Below are 20489 nucleotides of genomic sequence, written 5' to 3' on the forward strand. Positions count from 1 at the left end.
CCAAGCTTCTGTCTCTCTTCCCTACTCATGGGCGCGGCCCCCGCCGTCCACACAGACGTGGCCGACACCAGGCAGAAGGCGGCCGTCGCCGCTACCAGGCTCCATGGCGCTCGCTGGGGGACCGAGGACCCACAGCCCCGGCCGCCGCCGGCTTCGCTCATGGCCCTGCGGTTCCGCGCACGCGCAGCGGCTACGCCCGGCCGGTGGGACACATTGCCGGACGCGGGTGGCAAGGGGGCTGAGAGCCGTGCCGAGGGCGGGATGCGGAGCAACGCAAGCGGTAGCCGTAGCCGAACTGCTTCCCGAAACCGCCGAGCCGGTCCCCAGCGCCAGCGCTGCCACCGCCCTCCGCCCTTAGCAGCCCGGAGCGCCTCCCCCAGCTTTCCGGTGTCGTAGTCTAGGAAACCGCCTCCCCCAACGTTACTTCCGGGTAGGGCCCGGGGCATTGAGGCTCAGGACCAATGGGGACCAGATCGGAGAGGGGCTGGCTCCGGGGACAGGAGAGGGCATTGGCCGGGAGAAGTGAGACGTGGACAAAAGGCGGGACCTCTGGCTTCCGCCCTCCTCCGACCCGCGAACTTGCGACTCGAAGACTACAAGTCCCAGCGTGCGCTGCTTTCCCCGGCGGGCTAGCAATCAGACTCCGCCTGGCTAAATTTCCACCCTGGGTGGGCGCGCTGCACCCTGGGATGTGTGGTCGTCCGAGGGTCACAGGGGGTGACTAGGATCCCGCTTCCAGCGGCGTCTTGCAGCCAGTCCTACCTCCGGGGCTGTAGGCTTACGTGTCCTGGGGAACCTGTCAGCTGTTTATCCCTCTTCCTGCGCTTGACGCTTCCCGGAGGGGTGGCCGAATGAGGCTCACACGTCCCCAGCTCGGTACTACCCGCTTTCGGAAGTAGTGTTGGGGTAGCCTCTGCCCCGAGAGAAAGTATAAAACAGTAACAGCAAAAGTGAGTTGACCTTTGATGCCACGTGCTGAGTTTTGCTTGCGTTCTCTCATGCACTCTTCTCAACTCCCACAAGTATCACCATTCCCATTTTGCAAATGAGGAAACCGAGTCTGAAGAGGTTAGGTAACAAGTCCTCGTTACACTGCTGGATTAGACACCCAACAAACCTCTGTGACTCAGGAGTCCTTGCATGTAACCACATCCACAAGGATTAAAGAGAGCACGTACTTGATTAATAATAGTTCTCTAAAAACCTCAATGTAAGGAGAGTAGTGAGCTTGAAAGAAAATTTAATGAAGGAAATTGGAACTTGCAATTTATTTTGATCACTGAGTCCCACATTAACTATTGGTAAAATGAGTGGGTTCCTCTTGAAAAACCACATTGTATTTCTTGTGTGATAATTGAGTAGGTAGGTGCAGAGTTTAGGTGCGGATATGATCTCTGTGACCACAGGAAATCGCCTGCTGATCCCCTCAGCAGCGTTCAGCTGTATCTCTGGAAACTTTTGTTGATTTTGATCACTTTGCATCATATGCTTGGCTCTCAGACCGGCCATTCATGTGACACCAATGACTCTTCACTCCTCTCTTTCTTAAAACGCTGGTGTTCCCTGCATTTTAAGGTTTTCTTTTTGTCTTTTTTTCTCTTTGTACACTATCCTTTGGTGATTTATTCCACTCATGTATTCAGCCATCACATGCCTGTGATTTCCATATCTGTCCTGATCTCTAGACCCACACTTCCACCTTCCTGATGGAAATTCCCTTCTCTGTGGCTCAAAGTAGCTCAAATGTAATATGTTCACTGTTTCAAATTAATGCCTTAGAATCGTCTTCAACTCCTCCTCCTCCTTCATGGTCCACACCCACCCACTTGCCAAATTACATAGATTCTACTGCTATCACTACTGGCTGGCACTCCTACTTCTTCTTAGTTCAAACCTCATTACCTCCTTCCTGAACCATTGCAATGGTCTCCTAATTACTTCCCTGCCACCCTACTTTTCACAGCACTGCTACCGGAGTTGGCATTTAAGGATATCTACAGACCCTCTGAACATGTCATCTCCCTTATACCCCTGCCCTGCCCTCAGATTCTATGTGATAACTAACGAATTCTCATGTTATCCTCTGCTATCCCACCATTTTTGTAGAACACTCTTCCCATTGAGTTGGCTCAGATTTCATATCTACAAAACCCTTTCATAGCCTTACAACCAGTGGAAGTCATTCTCTCTGGGCGCCTGGGTGGCTCAGGTGCTTGAGTGTCTGACTTAAGCTCAGGTCATGATCTCACAGGTTGCTGACATTGAGCCCCACATCAGACTCGCTGCTGAGGAGCAGCAGTGCGGAGCCTGCTTCAGATCCTCTGTCCCCCTCTCTCTCTGCCCTTCTCCCATTCATGCTCTTTCTCTCTCTCTCTCAAAATAAATAAATAAACTTAAAAAAAAGAGAGAGAGAGAGAGGTGATTCTCTCCCCTATTCTTTCATTGTATTTTATGTCTTTATGATTGTGTTTTTCACAGTCAGCCATGCCCACTAGATTATGACTGCTTGAAGGATATGGACTTCACCTTAATTATGTTCCAAAATTCAGCACTGTGCTTCTGCTGTTATAGATACTTAATAAGTGTTGAATATACTTGTTTCCATCTTCCTTCAGTTTCTTTATAAAATGGGACTAATATAGTCTTTTTATCTACTTTTATGAAGGTTGTGAGAACACATGAGGTCATTTCTGTACAATGTTAATTTTATTCCTTTTATGGACTTGCAACCCTATATGGGTTCCATCCTGGATCCTCTTTGGCAGCTTTAAGGATGAAGTTAGCTAAATAAATAATACCTGTGAATTGTTCTTGGCTCTGGCATAGAGAACATGACAAGCTAAAGGTCAATACCAAACATCCAGTATTTGAAAACTAGGAACAAAGAAAATAGAAAAATAGTCAATGACCTTCAGTTGTATGAAATGTAGTCAAGTCAATTATTTGTAGTAGATTATTGGCAGTAATTCAGTTTTCTTTATCTTCCTAATGTTCCAAGCCTTTATAAGAAGTCAAAAATTGACTAGTAACTATCATTAACAAAAATGTTCTCAGGAAGGAGTTCTGGCTTTTAATGTTTAGAATTTTCTGTTTTCCCCTCTTGACTCATTTATTTGTTTTCAAGCTAACACTACATTTTAAAAATGTCTAATGAGAACCCAGAACATATTTTTTGTTGACTTGCTAAATAATAATCATTTTTCCTCCCTTACTGAAATTCAATTTCTAGTCAGTTGCTGAGTCCATTTTTCACTAATCTCTGCAAAACTGTGAGTAGAAAAGCTTATATGGCCTACACAGTATTGCAATTTATCATATGTAAGGTGGAGCCCATGGAAGTGAAAGAAAAATATGTTCACAAAGTGCATTTCAAAAGAGAATCCATTTTAACCTCATGATGGAAATAATCAAGATTCTTAGCTAATTGGCACTTATGGACACTAGGAAAAATTTACATTCATTATTTTAAAACCTATACACATTATTTTATGATAAACACTTATGATAAAAAGGATATAGGATTTAAACAAGAGAAACCTTGGTGTGTTATACAGAGGGAAAAACACTGGTGTAAGACATTAAGGAGACTAAGGATAAGGACTTTAAAACAATATGGAAGAGACTTTAGATGAGTAAAGCCCATTAAAAATTGTAAGACATCACACACCAAAATAAAAAGCTTTTGCACAGCAAAGGAAACCGTCAACAAAAGACAACCTACAGAATGGGAGAAGATATTTTTAACTCATGTATCCAATAAGGGGTTAATAACCAAAATATATAAAAAGATTATACAGTTCAACACCACATAATCCAATTAAAAGTGGGCAGAGGACATGAATAGACGTTTTTCTGAAAAAGTCGTACAGATGGCCAACAAGTACATGAAGAGGTGTTCAACATCACTAATCATCAGGAAAAATGCAAATCAAAACCATAATTAGATACCACCTTACACCTGTTAGAATAGCTAGACTCTAAAGGATAAATAACAAGTATTGACAAGAATGGGGAAAGAAAAGAGCTGTTGGTGGGAATACCAGCCGGTGCAGTCATGGTGGAAAACAGTATGGAGGTTCCTCAGTAAAAATAGAACCATCATATGATCCAATAATTCAATTACTGGGTAGTTACCCAAAGGAAATGAAAACACTAATTCAACAAGATATATGCACACCTATGTTTATTGCAGCATTATTTACAATAGCCAAAATATGGAAGCCCAAGTGTCCATCCATAGAGGAATGGATAAAGAAGATGTTGCAACAACATGGATCGATCTAGAGGGTATAATGCTAAGTGAAAGAAGTAAATTTGTCTCAGAGACAAATACATGATTTCATTCATGTGGATTTTAAGAAACAGAACAAACGAACAGAGAAAAAAAGAGACAAACAAAAAACTAGACTCTTAAATATAGAGAACAACCTGGTGGTTGCCACAGGCAGTTTGGGAGGATGGATAAAATAGGTGAAAGGGATTACAGTACACTTATCTTGATGAGCACCGAGTAAGGTGTGGAATTGTTGAATCATTATAATGTATACCTGAAACTAATATAACACTGTGTTAATTGTGCTTGAATTAAAAAAATAAAGCTGTTAAAGCAAATGGTTAGAAATAAGAGCCATTTATAAAATGCTCTTTTATCAGTTAAGAGTTTGTTTGCACAACCTTGTAGCTTATGTAAATATGTATGCTCACCTGTGTTCTCTTTACTTTCTTCCCGGATGGATCAGGACTTAGGGAGGGGCAGGAGAATCCTGGTTAGAATCCTATGGATTCACAAACACAAGGGAGGGGCTCCACTTCAATATCACTGCTCGGAAATGGTCCCGGGAGGCTGTAAGCAGCTGTGTGAGACTGACCATACAGTGGCAGTTGCCCCTAAATGACTTGAATTCTTTAGTACTACAGATCTAGTTACTCTGAAAACTCTAGTGTGGAATTTGGGAGTAGTGATTTTGTCATTCTTCAAATTGCTTTTCCTCTTATTTGATAGCGTGTGGAATTTACAGAACACTTCTGGAGGACCCAATATTACAAACGTTAAATAAAGATGGGACTTATTCTACATTCACAACTAGGGACTTTAAGGCCCTAGAAAGACTACTTAATGAAAAAGATAGTGAATGTTGTGGGCTGACTTCAGGCTTGGCTGTCTGACTTACCCAGATTCCAAGAAAGAGAATGGGAAATACGAATGATTCATTGCTGCTAAAGATGTCCCCAGGGCTTTTATCACCTCTCAATCATGATTCAAGATCTTAAAAGTCACTTCAGCTTCAGATAATTATCTTATTTCTCTCAGTGACACCTGCACCAGGTCTCTTAGGCAAGAGATTTTGCTCCTACATAATGTGTTTTTTTTTTAATGTTTATTTATTTTGAGGGGGGAGTAGAGAGAGAGGGAGAGAATCTGCACTGTCAGTGCAGACCCCAGGTGGGCTTGATCCCACGAACCCTGAGATCATGGCCCGAGCCAAAATCAAGAGTCAGACACTTAACCAACTGAGCCACCCAGGTGCCCCATTCCTATATCATGTTTAATGTTAAGCTCACGCTTGTGGTTGGGTGTTTCATTTTGTAGCCATTTTCCATTTACTTCCACATATCAATCAGCAACAAAGCCAAGTTACGTGGCTCTTCACAAGCAAGTGCATCTTGTCGGTGGCCTCTCTCTTAAATCCCCTTGTATCACCAACAGGGTTCCCACTTTATATTTTAGTCTGGCCACAGAGGTTTAAGTCTGCACCGTTCCACAACATTTGAATGGTGCTGACTTGACATGGTGGCCAAGAAAAATGGCTCTGAGCCAGCTCTGCTACTTATTGGCCACGTTATCTTAAGCAAGTTACTGAATGTCTTTGTGCCTTGGTTTCCTCCTTTATAAAATGAGAATAAGAATAGTACCTGCCTTCCAGCATTCTTAAAAGGAGTGAATGGTTTACTTGTTGTAACACCTTCCTCCTAGGGGTGTTGTGCAAGAGGTGAGATGCTGTGTGTAAAATACTTAGCACAGTTTGAAAGAGCTCAGTAAACAATAGCTGGTCATTATGGAGTGGAAAGGAAAAGTTGCCATTGGTGAGAGCAGGAGTCAGGGGGTAGGTGCAGTGGCTCCCTAGCCCATAGGATCATGATTCAGCCCTGAATCCTGTCCACTTCCTTTGCTTGCTGACCACATACTGTTAATGCAGCCTCCCTGTCCAAAAATGTGAGCCCTCCTAGACATGCACCTCGAGAGACCTTTGAATTCATGTGTGGTTTCTGCCATGGAGACCTTGTACAAGCTATAGAGCCTCATCCATGTTTTAGAGTAAACATACATACGAACACAATGTACTTTTCTTCCCCTCTTAAAGTTAAAAGTGGCCTCATCTGTAAGCCATTTGAAGTTACAGAGGTGGAATAGACTTTGGAAATCTTTTCAGTTTTTTGGGTGACTTCGTTCTGTTTTTTACTTTGTTTTTACAAAAATGCATTTTCCCTCCAACCTCCATAGGATTTAAAAGATACTCAGTTGGATTTATGCTAATTTAACTATATATGAAATTGAGGATCAAAGTGAAAGATGCCCATTTGAATGGGTCAAAAACATTAGGTAGAGCAATCTTAGTATTCTGACACTCAAGAATTAAAAGTTAGCTATTTCTGTAGTCATGCTGATATTACACATTATCCAAATCTGACATTGTCACCTTCTAGAAACTCCATTTGCATATATAGATATACATGTAGAAAATTTATACACACTGTGAGAAGTGAGATGAATCATTTTCAGAAATACCAAATGAAAGCTGTGCTGTCTATTTAACAATAGGTTTATAACCTATTGGGAATATGTGCAAGCCCCAACACACACACACAGTGGAGTCCTAAACCCTAAGACATTTCACTTCCTGGTTCTTCATCCCTCCCTCTTCATTTCACAGGCTTATTTTGCGGGGGGGGGGGGGGGGGGGGTGCTTTGCAATGAGCATGCGCCAAAGAACTGAAGTCTCTGTGTCACGGAGGAATGTATATTTGTTCCAGTCAGATTACTTTTTGCCTTACGTGGGCATAGGCGACCTCCAGGCCAGGCTGTAAACTCTGTAGCACTCAGTCAATGAGGAATCAGGGGAGGGACTCACATGCTAGGAGATAAATTGCCTGCTGTAACTGCCCCCAGTGTGCCTGTCCATCAGACACCCACTCTTGCGAGAATGTTGATTAAAGCCTCGGGGTTCCCTGTGCTCTGAGTCTCTGTGTCCCTCCGTTGATGGGGTCAGTGGGCTTATTTCTCACACATACTTAATACTGCCTTTTCAGGCTTTCTTCCTCCCATCCCATAATCCTCAGACAGAGTGATCCAAATTTGTCAAACCTAATCATTTGTTAACTTCAGAAGTGTGCCTTTCCATTGAGATAAATGTTGACAGTTCTTAAATATTTAAAGTTTATTTATTTTTGAAAGAGAGAGTACATGTGCATGCGCCTGAGAGGGAGAGAGGCAATGGAGTGGGTGAGAGAGAGAATCCCAAGGACTAATAGCATAGAGCCTGATGAGGGGCTCGAACTCACAAACTGTGAGATTGTGATCTGAGCAGAAATCAAGAGTTGGATGCTTAACCCACTGAGCCACCCAGGCCCCAACAGTTCTTAAATATTTAAAATTAACTATTTCCTGGCTTTCTTCTCCAGCATAAAGTTGTATGAAAATAGTGCTTTATTTGGTTCTTCTCCAAATGTATTGAAAGATTTTGTACTTTTTTTTTGTTGTGCTTTTGTTTCTTGGTTTTTAGTTTTTCTTCTTTTCACAAGCGGAGCTTTTAGTAGTTTAGGTGATAAGCCAAGGGGAGGGAAATTTTGCCATGGGAGAAAAGTAGAAAAAACAGTTCTTAGTTTCTTTGCAGATCAATTTCCTTGTGGTATTTGAAAATCAGTCTACAATCTCCAATACACATGATTGTACTTAAAACTTGGAGAGATGTGGTTTTAGGTATCCCTACCCTCTTGACCACATTTTCATGGCACCAGGCAATGAGTCAAACACATCTGCATTGTGCAAGGAAATGTACTATTGTTAGTCTACTGCTAATGATTAATAGACATCATTATTATTATTATTTATGGAACTAGCTCTTAAGTAAATACTAACTTCAGAACCTTCCCAGCCCTTCTTTGCAGGCTTGTGCTTAATTTTAGTACCCTACAGTATTGCCTAATGTTTTTTTTCTGGTTTTCCTCCATGTCACCTCACATCACTTCGGTTTCCTTCCTCCTCTTCCTCTTCATCTGGCACGGGCATCTATGTGCACACACATACATACACACATTTGCTTTGTACCCACTCCTGAGCATTGAACTTCAAATCACATGATTTGAGTCCTAGACCTGGATCTGCCATTTACCATTCTATGCAAGTCAGTTCCTCTAACACTTGTTTTTTGTTTTTGTTTTTGTTTTTGTTTTCATTCCAATTGGCCAACAGAAGTGGACAGAAGATCCAAATGTAGAGTCACATTATTGGTTAAAAACATGATTAAATATTTTAATCATGCATAATTACCGGTTTATTTATTTATTTATTTATTTATTGGTAGATAGTGATTGCAGCCAAATTATAGGAATTGGGATAAAAAGGAACTATTCTCCAACAACCTCATAACCAGTTTTTATTATTAAACCAATCTCAGTCCAATTTCTGTCGTACGTACAGACATTTGTTAAACAAACATTAGTTAGCAAGCATTAACAGGTAACACATACCACCTATTCTGTGAGTTTGATGACATGCCAGTCTCTTTCCGTTTAGGAACTGTAATCATAACCTTGCATGAAAGGTTCACTGCAGGAGGATGAACAATATTCCAGAACCAGGGTTCTGTCACCCTTCCAGGAAGCACCAGACAACTGGAAGACCTCTGTCCCACACACTGTCCCTACTGGCCCAGCTTCTTACCAACGTTTTCATAAAAGCATGGGAGTACCTCTGAAATATGTTAGCCAGTCCACACATCTTGGAAATCATAAATTCTATCAGTGAGAGCCTATTTCTTTTTCTTCTTTCTTTATTTTTTTTAATGTTTGTCTATTTTTGAGAGAGAGAGAGAGAGAGCATGAGCAGGGGAGGGGCAGAGAGAGAGAGGGAGACACAGAATCTGAAGCAGGCTCCAGGCTCTGAGCTGTGAGCACAGAGCCTGACGCAGGGCTCGAACCCCCAAACCGCATTATGACCTGAGCTGAAGTTGCTTAACCAACTGAGCCACTATGGGAGTCTATTTCTAATGTCCTTTATTATGGCTAACAAACCACTGATTCCAACAATGAAAAATTCATTTTTGACACTTGTTATAGTAAATAAAATGATCTTTAGTCTGTATTCAGATAAGTTGGAAAGATGTGCTTGTAGTACCTACATCCTGTTGAGACCCCTTAGCTGCCATCCTGGAGTGGGAATTTCTTTTTCTTTTTCTTTTTTTAGTTTATTTATTTCTTTGGTGGGGGGAGGGGGCAGAGAGAGAGAATTGCAAGCCAGCTCCACGCACAGAGTGCAAAGCCTGACATGGGGCTCTGTTTCCTGAACCATGAGATCATGACCTGAGCCAAAATCAAGAGTCAGACACTCAACCGACTAAGTCGGGTGCCCCTGGAGTGGGAATTTCTGATTGGGACAACTGATTGCACCCCTAGTGTAACTTAACCTGATCCATTTATAATATCATACTGTCTATTGTGAAGAATTTTAAGGTATACATGGCAAACATTATCTTGATAATACTTACAAAGGATACATAATATGTCAGGCACTTCCCCCTCTCCCTCAACATTTGAGAATTGTTACCTTTCTTTTGCAGATGCAGAAAATGAAGTTCAAAGAGGTTTATCACTTTGCACATGTCAAAGTAGGAAATTGGCACAGTCAAGATTTGGATAGAAGGCCAGATCATTTCTACCACAAATTCTGGTTTTGCTTGTGACAGTCTTGATTTACACTGTCCTATTATCCTGAGTAGTGCCCCCTTTCATTTTCAAAAATGTCTCAATATAAATGATAAATTATATGGGGCACCTGGGTGGCTCAGTTGGCCTTAACCATCTGACTTTGGCTCAGGTCACAGTCTCACAGTCTGTGAGTTCGAGCCCCGCATCGGGCTCTCTGCTCTCAGCACAGAACCTGCTTCTGATCCTCTGTCCCCCCGTCTCTCTGCCTCTCGCCTGCTCACATGTGCTCTCCCTCTCTCAAAAATAAATAAACATTAAAAAAATAAAATAAAACCCAAACTACATTACATCACCTCAAAAATCCAAGGACCTCATCCCCAACCTATGTCAGATTCTAACAGATAAATGAACACACCACAGCAAGTTCTAGCCTGGCTTCTTCTTGTACCACCATGCTATTTTGAATAAAAGGAAGAAAAAAACAGTATAATTAGGTGGTACAATTCAAGAAAAGAAAGTCCTGCTAACAGGAAATACAAGTCTCCTCCTTTGCTAAGAAAAATGTAATAATGAGTCACCAAGAAATTGGACAGACTAATCAGTTATAGAATACAATGAAAATTATAGGAAGAAGAATAAGACTGATATTGAAATTAAGCTACATTTTCAACCATGTTTGCCCACGAACATTCATATTGACTAAGTTTGGTGTCTGTTTTGTCTTGTTTCCATTCATACTTACTCTGAAACACTAAGGGGAAAACAATTCTTGCACCCACATTTTACCACTTTGGTAAAATACAATATAAAAATCACACCCTTGGTGTAAAGTTACATTTACCAGTCAGTTATGGGAACTAAAAAGCACTTCTCTAGGATGCACCGAAAATTTTTTCAAAGAGCATTCCTTTTTTAGGCAAAACAAAATCTCTGTCACTGCCATGACCTTTTCCTGAAATGATAAAGACAGCTGCCTGTGGACGTGTATGGGTTGAGAAATGCTGGCCTTTTCTCGTGTGAGGGTTCACCGTGGCAGAGACACGTCATGTGACCCAGGAAGGAGCAGGCCCCCAGGACTAAGAAGTGCTCTTGTGTGAGGCAAAGGCAGCTCTCTGTCACTCATCATCCCATGACTGGGTGGACTATCAGAGCCTCTTATTCTGATGTTTTGTGTGGCCCCCTCTCTGAAATGTTCTATTCTTTGGAGCTTCTGCACCAAGTTAAGTTGCAGCCACCCTCTCTTCCCACCTCTGACATTGCCTGAGGCTTCCCCAGTAGGGGGCTGTCAGCAGTAATGGGCACCAATGGCACAGTGAGAACATTTGAGGAGGCCCACAAGTCGACCTAGACAATCTGGAATTTTCTGATTAACTCTTTGCATTGTGCCTTAGATTTGGTTAGATCCAGTCTCTTTCTTTAAATTCCAGAAAGTATTTTTTACTGGGGACAGAGTGATAGGATGGTAAAATCTGTTGCCTTGTTCTTGGGAAGGCAAATAAGTCTTTTGAATAGGGAATGCTAAAAAGGATAAAACACTATTTGTGTGAAACTTAAACCTTTTCGTTTACAATAAAATGTGTTCCAACTCTTACCTACATCTTGAAAATACCTGATAAGCATTTGTGGTGTCATGGACAATGTGGGGATCATAGGAATGTTTTGAGCTGGGAAGATAGGAGAGATGTTATCTATATCATGTTGTCTAAGAAGAAAATTCCATTCTTTCCTAATCTAATCACAGCTCCCCTTATTCTTGTTAAAATTGTAAGAAAATGAAGGCTAGTGTCTAATGAATTCTAACACCATTCTAGGTGCCTTATGTGTGTACATTATTTTTCATCCTTTTAAAAAATTCCGGGAAGTAAGTCCTATTAAGATTCTCATTTTCCAGATGAAGGAAGTGAGGCACCAAGAGGTCCTCAGCCTCCCAGCCATTGAATGGCAAAGCCAGGATTTGAACCCACACAGTCTGGCTCTGGAGACTGCATTCAACCAGCCAATATCTTCCCTCATAAATTACTATCTAAGATGGGTTAACATGTTCCCAACTATCTTATAGTACTAAAACAAACATCTGTAACTTAAATATTATGCTGCTGTCATATTGGAAAGTATCACAAACCTCTTAACATCACTTGTAACAAGATTTACTCGACTTTATAGGATTTATTTGATGTTACCTTTAAATGAGTTTTTTTTTTTTTTAACTGGAAAGCATTCATTGACTCAGTATTTAATGTTCTCCTTCCAGATATAAAGCACAGAGTCTGTGGGGGGAGAAAATCTTTCTGATAAGAGGTAAGATATGCACACAAATCATTATAAAATAAAGGGGAAAATAAATGCTATCAGAGAAAAGCAAAGAGCTATGGGAATTCAGGAAGGGAAAGATGCCAGATTTAATGACCTTAAACTCCAAAGAGCATCCCATCTTCTTGAGTTTCCATTATCACAGCTACTGTGTATGAACTATGATGACATCTTTGAAGGCATAATAAGGAGCAGTATTATTAATTAGATAAGAGTTAGAGAGCTGTTATTAATGAGAATTAGAGAAGTTATTAGTAATTTAGCATTTCTTGGTCATGAGGTAAGATTAATTGAACTTCAGTAAAAATTTATCCCACTTAATATACTCTGACTACTCTTTTCTGACAAATCATGTTCCTCATTTCCCTGAAAATATTGTCAAAATAGAATCCTGAATGAAATCAGTGCCTAACACAGTGCCTTGTACTAAAACATACTTAATAAATACACATTCACTTGTTTGATGACTACTTATTTAAACCTGCCTCTAGCCCTGTGTGCACATTTGAGCATAAGCTTTAGTAAACATCATTCTCAATAGTTATCCTCTTTTTTCTTCAGCATACTTGATCTATCGTTCCATTTATTCATTAGTCATTCAACAAACATTTTTTTTTTTCAGAAGTAACAATCTGGATTGATGCTTTTGTTTCTTTACAACTTGAACAATTTATTGGAATGTGGTGCCACTCACCAAGATGGAAACCATAGGATGAAGGACAGCTGAAGAGAAGGGGGATAGATGATAAGTTCATTTGGGACATGATAAGTTTGAATGGAAGATGCCTGTTTGACATCCAAGTGAGGAATACAATAAGCAGCCAGATGTGTGGGTCTGGAGGGAGAGAGAGAGACAGAGACAGAGAGAAAGAGAGAGATCCAGGTTAAGTACAAAAGGGAATTATTAAGCACCATGGGAGGAAGTTAAAGCCATGGAAAAATTGTTCTTAATCTCAGGGGTAAGAACCCTTTGAGAATCTACCAGTTGTCTCAGTACGTCCATGTAATCCTAAAATTATATGTGACAAGTCCTCCCCCTAGAATGTATTGCAGCACAATATCCGAGAGGTTCATGACTCCAGAAAGGCTAAGAATGATAGGTGACAAGAGAAGCTTCAGGAAGGAACGTTGGGGATCTTCAAAATAAGAAGTGGAAGAAGAGTAGCAAAGAAAAGAAAGCCAGAAAGCAAACCACAGGTGAGTCACTGAAGTCAAAGGATGAGAACGTTGGAAGGAAGGAGTAGTCAATAGTGCCCCATGCTGCAGAAAGCACTGAAAGGTCCTTATCTCACTAGCAAATTCCCTAAGGTGGGTTCTGTTGCAGTGGATATTCAGCACATGTTTACAGAAAAATTATATCCATTAAATAACTTGAGAGGAGTGAGGTAAAATTAATAAAGTGATATGCCAGTGGCAGATTTAATTAGGTTTGCCTTTACATTAACAAGTGAAACACACAGGCAGTTAGACAGTAGCACTAGTTAGGTCATCTTATAAAGTCTCCCTAGCAGGCTTCTCTATGGTAGAAAATGGTTCACCAGCATCACTTAAACCTTCCCATTGGCCTGAAAGGGAAGGAGAGGGAAGAGGGGAAGCAGTTTCCTTTATAAAGGATGTGACCAGGAAGGTGCACACCTCACTGATGCTCACATCTCATCGGAAAGGAATTAATCAATTGGTCACACCTAGCTGCAAGGAACGCTGAGATTTTTTTGCTTGTAACTGGGCAGCCATGTGTCCAGATTAAATTCAAGAGATTGTACAACTAGAAAGGAGAAGAGGCTAACAAATATTGGGAAGTCTAGCTTTGGTGTTTTTACAGTCATGATCACACTTCTACTGAAGATGCAACTATGAGTTTTGAAATATTTATGGACTCCTAAAATGGGTTAACTGGAAAATCTGTTCCATTTTACTTTTAATTTTTCTTATTACATATAACTTATGTAACTTAACTCCTTTTTTAAAAATTTTATTTATTTATTTACATATTTGTTTATTTTCAAAAGTTTTATCTATTTCTTTTGAGGGAGAGAGAGAGAGTATCCCAAGCAAGCTCCATGCTCAGCACGGAGCCTGACATGGAGATCGACTCCACCCTGGGATCATGACCCAATGTGAATCAAGAGTCACAGGCTTAACCGACTGAGCCATCCAGGTGCTCCTTAATTTTTTTAATTTAAATTCAAGTTAGTTAACATATAGTGTAGTATTGGTTTCAGGAGTAGAATTTAGTGATTCATCATTTACATATAACACCCAGCGCTCATCCCAACAAGTGGCCTCCTTAATGCCCATCACCCATGTAAGCCCACCCCCCTACCCACCTCCCCTCCACAACCCTGTTTGTTCTCCATATTTAAGAGTCTTGAATTTTTATCTTATTTTTTGTGTGTTTTTATCTTATCTTTCTTTCCCTTCTCCTATGGTCATCTGCTTTGTTTCTTAAATTCCATATATGAGAGAAATCACATGATATTTGTCTCTTTCTTAGCATAATGCACTCTAGTTCCATGTACATTGTTGCAAATGGCAAGATTTCATTCTTTGTGATCGCTAAGTAATATTCCATCACACACACACACACACACACATATATATACATATATATATATATGCATATACACACACACACACACACACACCCCACATCTTCTTTATCCATTTGTCAGTTGATAGACATTTGGGCTCTTTCTGTAATTTGGCTATTGTTGGTAGCGCTGCTATAACCATTGGGGTGCATGTGCCCCTTCGAATCAGTATTTTTGTATCCTTTGGACAAATACCTAGTAGCGGAATTGCTGGGTCATAGGAGAGCTCTATTTTTAATTTTTGAGGAACTTCCATACTGTTTTCCAATGTGACTGCTCAGTTTGCATTCCTACCAACAGAGCGAAAGTGTTCCCTGCCTATAAAATTCCCAAAAGCTATAAATAAGTAATAGGATCTCTTTGGAGAAGTGTTAAAACACATCATTATTTTGACCAAGCTTTGGGGGAATTTTACGGTTATAGAGGTTGCCCAGTTTATGACTTTATCCTTTCTTCTCTGGGTAAGATGCATAGAGATAATGTGTCACTGGAAATATTACAAAGCAGCTTCCCTTGAGACTACTTCAATCCCATGGTGATAAGCCACAACTAGTAAATGGTAAAAGCTGTACTACAGTTGTCCCTTCTTATCCATGGGGGATATGTTCCAAGACACCCGGTGGATGCCTGAAAACCTGGATAGGACCAAACCCTATATGTACTATTTATTTGATACACACATACCTGTGATGAAATTTAATTTATAGGTTGGTCACAGTAAAAGATTAACAACAACAATAATAAAATAGAACAATTATAATAATCATACTGTAATAAAAGTTATGTGAACGTGGTCTCCCTCTCCCTCTCTCTCTCTCTCTGTCTTCTTCAAAATGTCTTATTGTACTGTACTCACCTGTCTTTTTGTGATGTGAGATGATAAAATGTCTATGTGATGAGATGAAGTGAGGGGAATGAGCCAGGCATTGTGATACAGCATTGGGCTACTGTCAACCTTCTGACCATACAACAGAAGGAGGATCATCTGCTCTGGACAGTGGTTGACCACAGGTGACTGAAACCACAAGAAATGAAACCACAGACAGGAGCTACTACTGTATCGGTAATTGCGGTTGCTCCTGGAATAAAAGAATGGATAAAATAGCAAAATATAATAGGACTAACATTAACATACTAGAGGGTTGTTATTTACTGTTTTACTTTTGGAACGGTGGAGTGTTAGAAGTTCATAAGGAAACTTAGTGCTTTGCAAAGTTATTTAATTTACTTAATACTAGATTTTGGTGAGAAAGCAGGGAAATTATGAGAGCAATCACCCAAGGAAGTGTGAATGTTCACCAGTTAAACAGAAGTGTTTTCCGATCACTTCCATTCCTCTAATATGCCAGGGAAGCTGGATTTTGGAAACCATTTGTGTGCATTTATGAAGTTGGTTCTTTTTTTTTTTAACTCCCAGAAATCTGATTTGTGTTTTCATTAATGGCATATTCTAGAACTGTGCTGTTCAATATGGTAGCCACTAGCCACATGTGGCTATTGAGCACCTGAAATATGGTTACTTCATAAATGTAAGTATATACTGGATTTAAAAGAGTTATTATGAAAATATAATGTAGAATATCTGATGATTTTTAACATTGATTACATGTTTATGTGATAATATTTTAGATGTATTGTGTTAAAATATATTATGAACACTAATTTTGCCTGTTTTCACTTTCTTTAATGTGATAACTAGAAATTTTTAATTACATTCTGACTCATATCATATTTCTGTTGGATGGTGCTGATTTAGAAGCTGCATAGGAGAGGGGTGCCTGGATGGCTCAGTTGGTTAAGCATCTGACTTTGGCTCAGGTCATGATTTCAGGGCGCATAAGTTTGAGCCCCACATCAGGCTCTGTGCTGACAGCTCAGAGCCTCGAGCCTGCTTCAGATTCTGTGTCTCAGTCTCTCTGTGCCCCTCCCCTGCTTCCACTCTGTCTCTCTCTCTCAAAAATAAACATTAAAAAAAATTTTTTTTTAATGTAGTTGCAAAAACAAAACAAAACAAAGCAAAAAAGGCCCTCTTTTTCCAGGCTTGAATTGACCTATTTCATGGCACATAATCCTAATCAAAAATTTACAGAGTTTTAAACCTAAGAGTTTTTTAACCTCTCCACCCTGTACTCTCTCATACCCCAAATCAATGCAAGGACACTGATAGTGTATCCCAGAGTCACTGATATTGGGTTGAAAAATTTCTAATGATGGATGTCTTTAATACTCTGTGTGATGATCTTTTCCATTTATGGACAGTCTCAACTATCAGAAACCCTTTATAGTGGGAAGAAATTTGGCTCTCTGTACTTTCAATTTCTAAGACTTTTTCCTTTAGCATAATTAAAATATATGAAATGCTTCTTGCCATATGAGTCTTACCATTTAATGCAACTTAAAAACTTCCAGGTACTGTGTAAGGAACTTCACAGCTATCATGCTCTCTCATCTAACCTCAGTTCAAGTCTGCTCCTCCCCAGGGCAAACAGAATAATTCCTGTTCCTCTTCCTTGTTTGACACATTTTTCATTTGTCAATAGAAGCTCTTTTATCAAATATTCGTTCTCCAAAACTCTGAAAATACAATTTATGGATAAAAGCAAGAGTTATTTTAAGATGAAAATATTCACTAAGAACTGACCTCTGAAAAAGTTAGTCTGCACTCAAATATCATTTTTAGTTTAATACCGGTGTCTCTAGAATAGAGTAAGTTCTTTGAGAAAGAGTGATTTAAATACCAAAGGATTGAAAAGTACCAGGGGAAATTTGATGAAGCCCTTCAAAGGATGATTTTTTATGATAGTGGAGCAAAATTCATATGATGTGGATTGTCTCATACTGCCAAACAATTTTTTGTCAGGAAAGTTTTTACAAGCGAAAAACACCACCACACTTGTATGATAGGTATGGCCTATCACATGGCCCAAAGGTTAGATGAATGAACACATCAGGGAATATCTAGGACTGTAAAATTTATAACCTGGAAAATAGGATCCTGTATATTCTTGAAATTCTATTACACTTTTTCAATTCTGTATCCTACAATTTCGAGAAGAAAAATCCCAAATCATTACCCTTTTCTCCCTTCCCTCTTGTATCCTCTTGATGTTTTTAAGTACCTTATGGTACCTTAAAAGGCCTTTGTAGTGATTTGAATGATGGCCCCCAAAAGATACGTCTATGTTTCACCCCTGTAACCTTTGAATGTGATCTTGTTTGGAGATAAGGTCTTTTCAGATGTAATTATGGATCTCAAGGTGCAATTATCTGGGTGGCCCTAAAGCCAATGACAAATGTCTTTATAAGAAACAGAAGGGAAGACTGAAGCAGAGATTACAGTTAGGCAGGCACAAGCCAAAAGCACCACCAGAAGCTGGAGGAGGCAGGGAAGGATTTGCCCCCAGGTGGCATTACAGGTGGAGAAAGATGGAGTGATGACTTTTGGTTTCTGTAGTTTTGAAGAGACAGTTCAATAGACTTGTCAATTCTCCTCTTTTTTAGCCTAAGCTAGTGTGGGTAGGGTTTTGTTACTTGTCTCCAAATAGCTTTGACTGAGACAAGAAGATTAGCACTTGGTAACTAACATCTTATTGGTGCATCTGAAGTACAGAGAGAGGGGCACCTGGCTGGCTCAGTTGGAGGAGCATGCAACTCTTGATCTGTGGGTCATGGGTATAAGTAAATTTAAAAGATAAACAATAAAGAAATATATATAGGGGCACCTGGGCGGCTCAGTCAGTTAGGCGTCTGACTTCGGCTCAGGTCATAGTCTCACGGTTCGTGAGTTTGAGCCCTGTGTCGGGCTCTGTGCTGACAGCTCAGAGCCTGGAGCCTGCTTCAGATTCTGTGTCTCCTTCTCTCTGCCCCTCTCTCGCTCTCTCTCTCTCAAAAATAAACACTAAAAAAAATTTTAAAAAAGAAATATATATATATGTATGTATGTATGTGTATATGTGTGTGTGTGTGTGCATACATTTATATATGTATGTATACTTTTCTTACAGAGGGAAAAGTACTGTGAAACAAATCTAAGCTAAGGCCTAGGGATGGGAGTCAAAAGTCCAGGTAAATAACAGAGGAGAAGAAAATGAACTTTACAATCTCACAATCAACTTCCACCTTAGCAATAGTTTAGTAAGAGGTAGGCATGAAATTTAGTGCATAATCCTTGTTCTCAAGGATTTTCCTATAACACTGCTGATCTGGAACTAATATTTTTCCCAAATAGATTCCTTTTTTAATGTTTTATTTATTTTTGAGAGAGCGCAAGTGGGGGAGGGGCAGAGAGAAAGAGGCACAGAGGATCTGAAGCAGGCTCTGAGCTGACAGCAGCTAGCCCGATGTGGGGCTTGAACTCACGAACCACAAGATCATGACCTGAGCCAAAGTCGGACACTTAACCCAATGAGCCACACAGGTGCCCCCCGAATAGATTCTTGATGGCAGCTATGTATAATTTATAAAGGGTCACCTGTTTTAAATAAGTGGAACAAAGTTAACTACGTCCAGGATAACTATTACATAACTAGGAGTGAAAAAAATATTTAAAGGAGTGTCTCTCCCATTTTTATGGGTTTACTAAATTTTAAAGAGTAATTATGGGATTGTCTTGTTCATGTAGATGTGTTTAAAATTCTCTGTGTTCATGTATTTAACCTCATCCCCTTCATGGACTCTATCAACTTTATCTTCAGGTGCTTTTTACCCACTGAGAGAGTTTCCATCTGTGGTTTTGATCTTGAAACCACTATTTTTCAGAGAATCAAAAAGGACCCGTTTACACATCAAGGGTTATTCAGGCTTTTCAGACTTCAGATAATAGCCATATGCTGTGTTTTTCACAGCGTGTCATGTTGTGCTTTAACGAGTGTGATCTCTTTTGGTATTTGGAATTTCTTAAGGCATATCAAGCAAGCAGTAATGGGCTTAAATAAATTAAGTTGTCTTTCATGTTAGACCTCTTGGGGGATTCCTCAGTACTATATGGCTGAAAATAGAACCTCGATGTTCCTAACTACCCACCAGGAAGTCCGTTAGATCTTGCTGTGCTCAGGTGTTTGGCCCTCCATGATGGGAAGAAAGTGCCAGCAAGGTGATCTGACAGATGCCAGGGCATCACCACAGGAGTTATGGTGAAGAAGATTTGAATCGAGATCAGAACCTCAAAGAAGCAGCAGAGCCCTTCAGAACAGTACTCATCAAATGGTTATTTTAGGGGATAGTTTTAACTTGGCAAAGGTTTCTTGTGAATTTTTCCCTTTTGTTTATATATCACTCCCTATTATACACTGTTGTTAACAAAGGATACACCCAAAGAATCCCTTAACTTACAGGACTCTAGAAAAAGAGGATCCTTTTGCCCAATTTAAATTAAAATTTAAAATATTTTTAAACATTCATGTTTTCCTGATTTGACAGTAATATATCTTCACTGCGGAACATGAGGGTCAGGGTGGAGGATACAAAGAATAATAATAAACATTTAAAATCCCATCAGCCCAAGCCACTGTTTTCATTTCAGCCAAATTTCTTTCAAGCTTTTTTTTTTTTTTTTTGCCTATGCATATGTATTTAATCTTCTTGAGGTTTTAAAAAAGTTCAAAACCATGGCTAAGCCTTTTCCACATTATTGCAAACTATTTGTAAACAATTCTTTCCAAGGTT

The 20489-nt window shown here is 39.9% G+C and overlaps 1 protein-coding gene and 1 long non-coding RNA gene across 12 annotated transcripts in view; one reads left to right on the forward strand and one right to left on the reverse strand.

Annotated features, from left to right (window-relative positions):
* The window catches only part of EDEM3 (ER degradation enhancing alpha-mannosidase like protein 3), a 102491-nt gene extending 102093 nt beyond the window's left edge, over positions 1-398 (reverse strand). For 8 of the 10 annotated variants that reach the window (XR_008293221.1, XM_027074363.2, XM_027074361.2 and 5 more), the window contains exon 1: positions 1-397. Coding sequence is in view for 8 of the 10 variants with exons in the window: in XM_027074363.2 (XP_026930164.1) it covers positions 1-161 (161 nt within the window). In the remaining 2 variants the exon portion in view is untranslated. The other 2 variants (XM_015073318.3, XM_053209444.1) reach the window with 2 other exon arrangements.
* Positions 152-20489, forward strand: part of LOC106975932 (uncharacterized) — a 27581-nt gene continuing 7243 nt past the window's right edge. Inside the window, exons 1-3 of one of the 2 annotated variants that reach the window (XR_003425532.2) lie at positions 152-1022; positions 12176-12222; positions 16280-16354. This is a non-coding gene — a long non-coding RNA (uncharacterized LOC106975932). The remainder of the gene's footprint in view (positions 1023-12175; positions 12223-16279; positions 16355-20489) is intronic. The other variant, XR_001430386.3, reaches the window with a different exon arrangement.

Source organism: Acinonyx jubatus, chromosome E4 (assembly GCF_027475565.1).
Source record: "Acinonyx jubatus isolate Ajub_Pintada_27869175 chromosome E4, VMU_Ajub_asm_v1.0, whole genome shotgun sequence".
NCBI lineage: Eukaryota > Metazoa > Chordata > Mammalia > Carnivora > Felidae > Acinonyx > Acinonyx jubatus.